The 12272-nt window shown below is 40.4% G+C and overlaps 2 protein-coding genes across 7 annotated transcripts in view; one reads left to right on the top strand and one right to left on the bottom strand.

Moving 5' to 3' along the window:
* The window catches only part of LOC146634309 (protein NLRC3-like), a 709813-nt gene that overhangs the window by 162668 nt on the left and 534873 nt on the right, over positions 1–12272 (bottom strand). For 2 of the 6 annotated variants that reach the window (XM_085376500.1, XM_085376514.1), the window contains exons 1-2: positions 2117–2235; positions 1931–2032 (exon numbers count right to left, since the gene is read on the bottom strand). The exons of 3 other annotated variants lie outside the window; for them this stretch is intronic. In XM_085376500.1, coding sequence (XP_085232626.1) covers positions 1931–2032; positions 2117–2205 — 191 coding nt within the window. In that variant the 5' untranslated portion in view covers positions 2206–2235. Of the gene's footprint in view, positions 1–1930; positions 2033–2116; positions 2236–12272 lie in introns of those variants that run through there. One more of the 6 variants, XM_085376528.1, reaches the window with a different exon arrangement.
* Positions 1–12272, top strand: part of LOC146634314 (NLR family CARD domain-containing protein 3-like) — a 494998-nt gene that overhangs the window by 390210 nt on the left and 92516 nt on the right. The window lies entirely within an intron of this gene.

The following is a 12272-nucleotide window of genomic DNA, read 5'->3' as shown; positions in this document are numbered from 1 at the left end:
TATGACAGTATGTTTGCACTGAAGCACTGCAGCAATTTCCTAATGTTGTAAACCTGCTCAACATTTGGCAATAAAACCCTTTCTGATTCTGATTCTGATTCTTATGTAACTGTGCAGTAGATTCATCGAGTGTTTGAAACCTGACCACTTCCATATGTTTTCATTCTAACACAAGAAGTCCTTTTCTCATTGGTTTGATTTGAGTTTTCATTTGAGTTTTCTGAGTCTTGTATTTGGAGTCGAGTCTAATCAATGATCTGACAGAAGAACATTAAAAATGATTTACCAGTGCTGTCAAAATTAACATGTAGGGTTAGGGTTAGGGGTTCATCTGTTATCATGATTAACATGATAAAAACCTTTAACACGACACATCTGGAGAGCAGAACGACTCAAAATCCCTGAAATGTTTCAAAAAAATAACAACGACCAACATGAAGGATTCTGCACATCGTGACAGAAGGAATTTTCTTTTCACCGAAGCACTTCCAGCTTAAAATATCACAACAATGCAAAGCACTGATGACACAACTGCCAAGTGGTCAAACTGCAGACCTGTTAGTGTTGTTAATAACATAGTTTTGGTTCCTCGTGTCAAAGACTTGAAGAAGAGTGACAGAGAGTGTTAGACTGCTGCAGGATCAGTGCCACCTCCACAGACCTGTGAAGAAAATGATGGTTTGACAGATGGGCTCAGATTCAAGATCAACTGAGGAGTTTGTGGCTGACAGAATCCTGCAGGTACAGAGCAGAGCCCATCATTAGCATGCAGGACTGTCCCTGGGGGGGTCGGCTCATTCAGGAGGTTAATCAATGTTTACATGTTCAATAAACATGTTAAGTGTGTAAATTTGCCCTTTTCTCTCGAGTCTGTTTGCTCATGAAATGAACTTTGATTCGTTTACATTAAAAATGATGTTTAATGGTGATTAATCCAAATGAATCCACAGTAACCCTGTGATGAGTCTGATTAAACATTTTCATTAACAGCAGTAATATAGATTATATATTATTATATATTAGTGCACACTTAGCTTTTAGTATATATGTTTGTTACAAAGTTGTATTTACAGCAGAGAAGCTGAGTTAAAGACTGAAAACTATTCAAAGTCTCTTTGAATTGAAGCGTTTAACATTCTTTGTGTTTATTCTGCATTGACTTCATTATATGGTGTAAACGTCTGTTACAGGCTTAAATATAAAGTTGGAAAAATGTAACTGCAGCTATTGATCAAGTAATTGTGATTAATCAGGATTAATGACAGAAGATTGTGTCATTAATTAGTCATGTTTTAATCTACTGACAGCACTAGTGTTCACTCTTGTGCCTCCAACTGTTTTACGCCCTTTCAACACCTTCGTGGTCAAAAGTGTACACGCACAAAATCTACAATAAAACCCTCACGCAGCAATAGGACAGACACACAATCCATTTATCTCTTTGTCTCAAACACACACACGTGTATTCAAAGCCTCGATTTGTTCATATTTCATCTGTTGTGTTTTTATCTTCAGCGTTTTCAGTGTTGCTGCATTTACACCAAAAATGTTTCCATTGATGAATCAGATTGATTTGAATGTGTTTCATCCATACAAATCCCTCCCTGGTGGTCACATGACTCTATAACATAACAGGAGTCATGTGACAAGAGTTTCATGCTGTAAAATGTCAAAATGGTTGAATGTGGTGGAGTAAAAATGTGAGATGTCAGCTACTTTTCTTCAATATGAAATGTTTGCAGGGCCTGACAGGAAGTGGACGGACGCTCTGATCACTTCCTGTTTGCTGAAGTGGGTTTTCAGTTGTTTAGAAACCAAAGGCTTGTTTTAAAAGACAGTTTAAATGGGACTGAGGGAACGACGTGTTTGTAGTTTATATCCAACAACATCGAGCAGTTTAATCAAAGAGTTCATGTTGCTAACAGCTCACCTCTCTGCAGCAGACACAGGCTGCACTTTAAAATCAATAAAGTGCCCTTTAGACCGGTCACTCTGTAAGGACACAGAGCTGGGTGGAGGTCCAGGCTGGTTCCTGTGAAGAATGATGCAGCAGTGATGTGAGTGCTGAGCTGTGACATGGAGAAGAGTCATGGACAGTTAGAGATGGTCATCTCACCTCTGAGCTTTGGTCTGGCTCTCATGTTCCCCACACAGAGTGCTTTTAGAGGGAGGGACTCCCTCCTCTCTGTCCTCACACTGATCCATGCTGCTCAATTCACATCAGCTCACACACACTTTCTACCTGCAGAGGAAACACAAATCATTCATGTGCACATCAGCTGAAATCCTCCTTTCATCATGTGTGCTGTCCAAACATCAGCTGCTTCTTTCCTGCTTCATCTCAGTGTCAGCTGGATGCAAGGCAAGGCAAGGCAAGTTTATTTGTATAGCACAATTCAACAACAAGGTGATTCAAAGTGCTTTACAGAGACATTAGAAACAAGAACAAATAAAAAGCATGATTTAAAATTGATTAAAACAAGCAAATAAACTAACTAACTAATTAACAAACAAACAAACAAACAAACAAAACAGTATATAAAATCAAAACAGATAAAATCAGAACAGTAGATAAAATCAGTAGTTAAATGTAAGTTTTGAAATTTAAGCTTAAAGTGTGGATTTGGTGCTTTATTCAAATGCAGCTGAGAACAGGTGAGTCTTCAACCTGGATTTAAATAAACTGAGTGTTTCAGCTGATCTGAGGCTTTCTGGGAGTTTGTTCCAGATATAAGGAGCATAAAAGCTGAATGCAGCTTCTCCGTGTCTGGTTCTGACTCTGGGAACTGATAAAAGACCGGATCCAGATGACCTGAGGGATCTGGAAGGTTCATACTGGGTCAGGAGGTCATTGATGTATTTTGGTCCTAAACCATTCAGAGCTTTATAGGCCAGCATCAGAACTTTAAAGTCTATCCTCTGACGGACAGGCAGCCAGTGTAAGGACCTCAGAGCTGGACTGATGTGGTCCACTTTTTTGGTCTTAGTGAGGACTCGAGCAGCAGAGTTCTGAATGAGCTGTAGTTGTCTGACTGATTTTTTAGGTAGACCTGTAAAGATGCTGTTACAGTAATCAAGCCTACTAAAGATGAATGCATGGACTAGTTTTTCCAGGTCCTGTTGAGACATCAGATCTTTTATCCTTGAAATATTCTTGAGGCGATAGTAAGCTGATTTTGTTATTGTCTTAATGTGTTTTTCTAAGTTTAGGTCTGCATCCATCACTACACCCAAATTTCTCGCCTGGTTTGTGGTTTTTAGATGTATAGATTGAAGTTCTCTGGTGACCTGTAATCGTTTTTCTTTGGCGCCAAAGACTATTACCTCAGTTTTGTTTTTGTTTAGCTGGAGAAAATTGTGGCACAACCAGTCATTGATTTCCTCAATGCATTTACCAAGAGCCTGTACAGGGCCTCGGTCTCCTGGTGACATTGTGATATATATTTGTGTGTCATCTGCATAGCTGTGATAGTTTATTTTGTTGTTGTTTATAATCTGTGCCAGTGGGAGCATGTAGATGTTAAACAGAAGGGGTCCCAAGATGGAACCTTGGGGAACTCCACATGTGATACTTGTCTGCTCAGATGTGAAGTTACCTATTGATACAAAGTATTTCCTGTTTTCTAAGTATGTTTTGAACCAGTTTAGTACAGTTCCTGAAAGACCTGTCCAGTTCTCCAGTCGTTTGAGTAATATGTTGTGGTCAACTGTATCAAATGCTGCACTGAGATCCAGTGAAACTAGGACTGACATTTTTCCACTGTCTGTATTCAGACATATGTCATTAAACACTTTGGTCAGAGCAGTTTCAGTGCTGTGGTTCTGTCTAAAACCTGACTGGAAGGCATCGTAGCAATTATTCTGTTTTAAGAAGTAACTGAGCTGTTGAGAAACTGCTTTTTCAATGATCTTACTTAAAAACGGGAGATTTGAGATCGGCCTGTAGTTGTTCATTTGTGTCTTGTCAAGATTGTCCTTTTTCAGTATAGGTTTGATTACAGCAGTCAGACAGCAGTGTGAGGCAGAGGAAGCTGCCATCAGCTGCTCTGCTATCAGTCCACTAGATGGAGCCTGAAGCACACACGATGCATTCACTGACACACACTGATTCACTGTGACTGGAAGCTTCAGTCAGTCCAACACGTGTGAACATTTTAAACCTTTCAGCTGATCCAGGATTCAAAGAGGATCAGCAGAGTTAAAGCTTCACACTAATTCTTCCTGCTGAGTTTGCAGAGAACTGCACACACACTGATTCACTGTTTGGGAAACTAGAAAAATGTTGGTCTTGAACTAGCTGCATAATGCAGACAGGGTAGGACCCAAATATAACGGCGAAACATCTTCAAGCAACTTACAGAAGTCCAGATGCTTTTCTTTCCAAGCTCCTTAAACTATGATGACCTGGATAACTGAGACCCTTCACAGGAAAAATGAAACACACTGAACAAAGAATGCAAGACTTTCACAATAAAACAGCAAACAAAGGAACGCAACACTGACACGTGAGCTTGACAGAGGAGTGGAGGAAAGGCAGACGAGAGTGAGCGAGGGAAAGAGGAGACAAGAGAGACATGACAGGCTGAGGAAATATAGAATGGAGCACCAGGCCTCACACAAACACACACAAACACAGACACACACAGAGACACACAGAGGCACAGAGGGAATCTAATCATCAAGGAACTAAACAGGAAGTATACTAAACAGGAAGTATAAGAAACTCAAAGCAGCAGAAATAAGACTGTAAATGAACCAGAACATAAACCATAATACAAAACACAAGAAATGCAAAGTGCTTGGTCAAAGGGACCCAGAACCATCACAGTACTTTTCTTTGCTCTTCAGTGTTTGAGTGCAGACAGACTCCACGTTAAACTATGACAGCACCGTCCCTGCTGCTGCTGTCAGACCTGTTATTCACTTACTGCTCGCCAGTGTTTCTAATGAGTTTTACTCATCCATGAGAGTTTAAAGCTTGCACTTACAAGCAATGTTCCCTCTAATGTTTCACGTGTCTGAGCGAACACACAAACTCCCTGAGCGATCCACTGTGAGCGACATTAGACGTGTGCACTGTGGTCACGCCAGCGTCGAATCCATCCAAGTTACATGTTTATTAAAATAATCAATTTACAGCATTTACATTTCTGTTAGACTACTTTTAATTAACTGTTTTAGCCCACTTACTATGAAAATTAAAACAATCTTCTTCATGACCTGTGCAGTATGTTAACACTATTGGAAGTAAAAAATAACTTGAACTCCAATTTTAAAAACACAACTTTCTTTTTTTTTTTTTTTTTTTTATAAAGCTCTGACTTGTATTATGAGTCTGTGGTCTGGGAGAGAGTCTGTAACTCTGTCTGCAACATACAGTAAATAATGACCAATGTACTTCAAAAAAGTAACTGAGTTATGCAAACAAAGTTTTTTGCAGCTGTTTACTGCAAAAAAAATGCAGCCAAGGTGTTTTTTTTAAATAAACATTTCAAACTATTTACAGAACAATCAGCTGTTCTGCATCAAATCTGATGCCACACAAATTATTTGTGTCACTTCAAAAATAATTCCTGTCCACTATGAGATGAAGGAGAACAACAGCCTGATACCTGCAGGCCTGACAGCAGCAGATGTATCACTGCTGTAACACCTGTAAACCATTGTTCTGACACACACAACAACACTATTGACTACACAAGATTTGCTCTAAACGTCTCAAATCTCTCACATCTCAAAACACCGCCGTCACTCCGTGTTGCCATGTTTTGATTGGTCGACATGGTACATTTTTCGACCAATAGGAAAGGCTGGGGGTTGGTGTTGTCTTTGCTCACAGGCTTTCGAGCGTTTTCCTTATAAAACGCTGTTTTTTACTGTTTCTTCCTGCAGTAAATATAAACAACGACAGTATTCAGGAAGAAACAAACATTGCAGATATTTTTATCATAACTCTGGTTTTACGTGGCCGATCAACACAATTTAAAAACTGGTATAAAGTCCACACTTTTCCCGTCAGTTGTTCCGTCTGTCCTGCTCACATCTCCAATGGTTGTACATGTTGTCACTAACGTGGCTTCACTCCACATCAGCCGCTTTGCTAGCTAAAACACCGGCACATATTTACTTTAATTTCAATTCAGGTTAGAATTCTTTTTGTGTGCTCAACACAGATTTTCTCTGCGCAGAGACCGTGCCAACAGTGCGCAAATGCGCACGTGCGCAGCTTAGAGGGAACATTGCTTACAAGGTGACTACCAATAAAAACGAGTGTGCTTCACTGTCAGAGCTACGGGGATTCAACCAGTAGGTGGAATGACTTGATAATAAAAATATTTGTTTGATGCTTTGCATTGAGGCGCATTGTTGAATTTGCAGGGACACAATTACCACAGATCAATTGTTCAAACCACTACAGTAGGGAGCCATGTTATGAATAATAAACAAATAATAATAATGTTAATTTAAGTAATTGTTTTCGACTAAACATCACATATAATGTAACAAGCAGTAAATTCAGGTTAAGTGCATTATCAGCATTTGGAGGAGCTCCTTATCCTTCTTTTTACTGCTCACCTCTTACAAAGTGTTCACACAGTTTGCTAGCCTCTGTCAGCCTGCTAGCTATGCTAACAAGTCTACTACACACACTTGACTCGGCCACATGACAGACAGCAGAGATAGCTGCTCTGCTAGCTAAGCTAACTCATGTTAAAGGTCAAAGAAATGAGGCGATGCTGCTGGGAGTTACGTCACAGACTAGCAGAATTTAGTTATTCAGCATAATATTTAATCCTTATTATCTGCTCCTCTCACCTCTGTTTACATCTGAAAACAAGAAAATTTAGCCAACAGTTTATTAGCTTTGGTGAAATTATAAACAGGCATCAGCGCGGTCACCTATACTGTGCTTTAATGCTAGAGCAGCAGGAACACCAGTTAATCTAAAATCTCCTTTTCTGTCTAAAAAAAGTGACAGCAGGCTGAGTCAAAGACAGAAACCTTATTTAAACACCAAACATTCACCGGCTTCACTTCCTGATCCAGGATTCAAAGAGGACGTTGAACTTACTCAGCTTCTTCTTCTCATGAACGTCTTCACTCTGCAGCTCTCTGCTGTCTGGACCAGGTCTGTGTAGAAACAGAAAATCTTCTGCTTCTTCTCCGTCAGCAGTCCTCTGTGTCTGCAGACTGTGTCAGATTAAACACTTCACACCAGCAAAGAGGCTGAAGCTCACAGGTCAAAGGTCAGCTGCTGCACCTTGTGTGATATTAATTTGATCAATAATTAACCTGCAGCAGGTTTCGGCTCCAACTCCAACACACAGAAAACAACCCTGAGAACAAATCAGATGATGTGTGGGTGTGTCTGCAGGCTTCAATAGATGAGCATTAAACACTCAGCAAAGAGTCTGAAGCTCACAGGTCAAAGGTCAGCTGCTGCACCTTTTGTGATATTAATTTGATCAATAATTAACCTGCAGCAGGTTTCTGCTCCAACTCCAACACACAGAAAACAACCCTGAAAACAAATCAGATGATGTGTGGGTGTGTCTGCAGGCTTCAATAGATGAGCATTAAACACTCAGCAAAGAGTCTGAAGCTCACAGGTCAAAGGTCAGCTGCCTCACTGTATATAACAATTCACTTTTGAACAGTAGATAGCCTGTAGGCGTCTCTGCAGTGATAAACAGTTTACACATTAAACACTGAACCATAAAAGAAGCTTAAGCTGCAGCTCACAGGTCAAAGCTCAGCTGCTGCACCCAGTTATGAGTTTAAATAAATCATTAATCATGATCTTTTCCCTCTCAGCACTTTCACTTTGCCTTGGGGTGTTTTGACTGAGCTACACTGTATGTTTCAAATGTTGTAAATAAATTGGGAGTTAGGGCTGGGCAATATGGCCTAAAATCCATATCGCGGTATGAGTTGAAGCATGTGCGGTAACGATATATATCGCGATATATTCTTTTCTTCTGTATAACGTATTTTCCACACTATAAGGACTTAAAATCCTTTAATTTTTTCAAAAATCAAGAGTGTGGCTTATGTATGAATTCTGGTTGTGCTTACTGACCTCGAACCGATTTTGGCTGCAGAAATCTGTTAAAAAATGTTTTAGTACAGTTTTGGTAAGCAGCACTGCTTGATGGATCGTCAGAGCATTACAGCTGCCGTAGGGAGGAGCTTCGCGGAGGAATCTGGGTCCAAAACTCCGTCCGCTTCAGGTCCCAAAGTCAAACGAACACTGAGAGTTAAAAACAGTCTAAATTCTTTCATCTTTAATAAAATCATCAGCGTTGCTGCTTTAGCAGGTGTAACAATTAAGTTTAACATCTATGAAAACAGAATTTATTAAATTTAACGGAGTTAGAAGTTAACAGGAAGTTAGCTCGCTAGTTTCACCTAAACATTTCATAGGGCTTTGGAGCGTGATGTCACGGGGGTGGGCGTGGAAAGGATTTTGGCCCGATCCGCCATTTTGGGGGTCTAAGTGAAAAAGGAGCGAAAGCATAGCCATGGTTCGTTCTTGCTGTGTGGTCGGCTGCAATGTTCGATCGCACGACCGGCACGGGAATAAGCTTGAAAATGGTTTATCTTTTAATTCTTTCCCAACCTGGAAGCAACATGAGGCAGCTCGTGTATCGATGTTACCAAACGAAGGCGTCTAACCTGGATAGCAGCTGTGAGACGAGCTGACGTGCAGTTCTCTTCCATCTCCAAATATCTGTTGGTGCTCCAGACATTTTCATTCCGGTAAGTTCTAAATATGTTCATATCACTCTTTATAGCCTATTAGTTTTATTTTTGATGCACTCTGAGGTCATAGCAAATTAGAACAAACAGCCTACTGAGTGCAGAACTACCGTCTATTTATAGAGTTGCTAATTATTTGGCATTATTGCAGCAAACCAGCCTATGAAATGGATGAAACATCGGGACTGGTTTCCAGCGCTACACGAGGGACCTGCTTCAAACATACCACCATGCCAATCAGATTACTTCTTCCATGTGAGGGTGAAGAGGTGACCCTTCTGGATAAGATGGTGAAGGTTTGCTGCGTTTTGGTGAACAGTGTGATAATAAAACCAGGGAAAATGAAACCTGCTCCTGTTAAAAATTCTTAAGTCTTTTGCTGTAAAAATAGCTGTATTTTTTCAAAAGATACAGTAAATAAAGTAATGTTAGTAGTGGGTGATATCATGTAAACACTCATGATTTTGTGTGAACATTTTGTCATTTGTAAACTATCAATGACATGGATTCTACATTGTACCTGATGTGATGTTCTATAAAGTGGTTTTAATAAAAAAAAAAAGAGGCAAAAATTAGTTTGTTTCTTTATTCAACATTTGAACAGTGGGACTCAGTCGGTACATATTCAGTAAATGCAAATTATTTACACAGCAGTGCACTACAGGCATAAATCTAGACCCCTAGATAAAACATTATGGCATTATAGCAGTGACAACTCCTCCACAGTAGCAGGTGGGATTTTTCTGTTTTGAGGCTCCTTTTACCTTTCAATACTGATGGTCTATGTTTTGATCAAGAGCCTTTTTTGGGCAGCTGAAGAGGAGAAGTCTATCTTATGGCCAACCTCTGGCTGTATCTTGGTCATATTACCCAGCAAAACCCAGTATGCAGGTTCATCTGTAACAGTCCTTGTGCCACAGATCAACACTGTTGCTTCTACATTAAACAGAAGAGCAGCGACATGGCTGCAGGTCTCTGCGACTCCGGCCATACAGCTGCAGCAGGCGGCTTCAACCTTCCCTGTGATGCTTACAGTGACCCATGGCTGCAACGCTGGTTCATTCAGTCTTTGAGAGTGCAGGACCTGAAACACACACAGACAAAGTTCATTTAAAGACAAGAACTAATGAGCCAAGGCCGACACAAATGTGTTTTATCTACTTTATCATAAATGTAACAAAGTGTCTAGAAAGTTAGCACATACATGTAATTTTTCATTTCTTTATGTGTCCATCTATAGAACGCTGCATGTTATAGTCTCAATCTGCCTGTTCTGTCAGAAACCTGCCTGCAGAAAATGAACCTAAAGTATGTAATGCAAGGATGTGATCACTGTAGAGATGGAGAAAGCATAAAGTGACAATTATGAATCCCTTAATATGATAAGGAGATTCTGCAGGTCATTAATCAATGTATAAAATTAAAATAAAATGTATTTTTAGTGACACAGGATACAAACATGGAAGCAAGATGTATAATTAGAATTATTTATAATAAACATTAATAAATCATTGCAATTTCTTTAACCATAGAGAATAACTAAATCCTTCAGGACAATGTCACATCAATGCACTGAACTCACTGTTATCCCTCTAACAGCCTCCACATGTTCTCACTGTAATTTCCCCTCATGAATGAAGTTATGCTGCACTAATCTGAATGTTTGCAGGGAAATCAAACGCATTTTACTCGCAGTACTCGAGCTGACTTACCTTTGTTTGAATGACGACTTGTACGCGCTGACTCCACAGATAAGGTATGAAATATGTCAGGCTACGTCAATAGCGGTTGGTCTTCAGGGTTTCTACTCCACGGCCGTATTTCATACGGGTCCACATTTCCAATGCACGCTATTTTCTGCAAGTACCGCTGCTTTGCCTCTGGACGCAATCGGTCTCTATACAGTCCATTCTCTTTTGAGCTGCTTTTAAGCATCTTGTAATCGTCGTTCCAACACAGTGTGTTTGATTTGATTCGTAGACCCCGAAAATGGTGCCGCGCTCCCACAATGCATTGCGGCGTGACGTCAACTCCAAAGCCCTATACCATGTTCTGACTGAGAGATTTTTGAAACTAATTCAAACGTACAGCTCTGCTATCACTTCCAACATAAATGAAGACAGAAAACTAAACAGCAGTGGCGTTTGCAGGGTTACTGATGTTGGACTACCTGGTATATAATGTTGTGCTACGTGATCGCTAGTGACACAGCTATGTTAGCATAACATTAGCACAGTGAAGCTGGAGGATGAACGCCAACTTTTTTCCACTCGATAAAAGTTAACGTGACGGATTCTGGTGGTCAGGGACAAATGCAGTCACATAGCAGGATGCTGTACACGGGCCAAACTTCAGTCAGGAGAACAACTGAGATTATTCATCCATAATACGAGGTTAGTTATTAATATACTGCAGCAACATGGGAACAGAGCAGCTGCGAGAGAATTCAACATTAATGAATCAATGTTACGGAAGTGGAGGAAGCGCAGTTTTTGGCTTTCCCCGCATTTCAAAAGTGCTCCATCTCTTTGTTATGACTGTTGCCCGCCATAATTGCAGATGATAATTGTTGTAGCCGCTGCGATGCTTTCGACCAAAAAAGGCGCAGCTTGATGACATCATCAACACGCGATAGAGCGATATAGGGCTTTGGAGTTGACGTCACGCCGCAATGCATTGTGGGAGCGCAGCGCCATTTTCGGGGTCTACGAATCAAAAAAAACACACTGTGTTGGAACAACGACTACAAGAAAGATGCTTAAAAGCAGCTCAAAAGAGAGTGAACTGTATAGAGACCGATTGCGTCCAGAGGCAAAGCAGCGGTACTTGCAGAAAATAGCGTGCATTGGAAATGTGGACCCGTATGACATACGGCCGTGGAGTAGAAACCCCGAACACCTAGCGCTACTGACGTAGCCTGACATATTTTCGTACCTTGTCTGTGGAGTCAGTGTGTACAAGTCGTCATTCAAACAAAGGTAAGTCAGCTCGAGTACTGCATGTGAAATGCGTTTGATTTCCCTGCAAACATTCAGATTAGTGCAGCATAACTTCATTCATGAGGGGAAATTACAGTGAGAACGTGTGGAGGCTGTTAGGTGGATAACATGGTGAGTTCAGTGCATTGATGTGACACTGTCCTGAAGGATTTAGTTATTCTTTATGGTTAAAGAAATTGCACTAATTTATTCATGTTTATTATAAATAATCCTAATTACACATCTTGCTTCCATGTTTGTATCTTGTGTCACTAAAAATACATTTTATTTTTGCCTGTTGTGGTTGTGACAGCTGCTCGTAGGAGAGTTTGTTTGTAGGAGGTGGAGATGTTCTCAGATCAAGTGCGTAATCGTCTCTTTGTGTAGACGCTAAAAGCTGTGAGCCAAAACTCTCTGCTCTGAAACTCTTCACTCAGTCCTCACGCTGAGAGTTTAGAGGCTGAACTTCTTGTTCCTCCATAACACTTTTCATGAAACAGCAGAAATGAGCTTCTGTTTCTCAGCAGTGCGAAC

The sequence above is a fragment of the Diplotaxodon limnothrissa genome, linkage group LG3 (genome assembly GCF_057381915.1).
Source record: "Diplotaxodon limnothrissa isolate DT_005_m linkage group LG3, D_limnothrissa_male_GT1.1, whole genome shotgun sequence".
NCBI lineage: Eukaryota > Metazoa > Chordata > Actinopteri > Cichliformes > Cichlidae > Diplotaxodon > Diplotaxodon limnothrissa.
The sequence above is the reverse complement of the archived record's forward strand: the minus strand, read 5'-3'. Positions and strand labels throughout refer to the sequence as shown.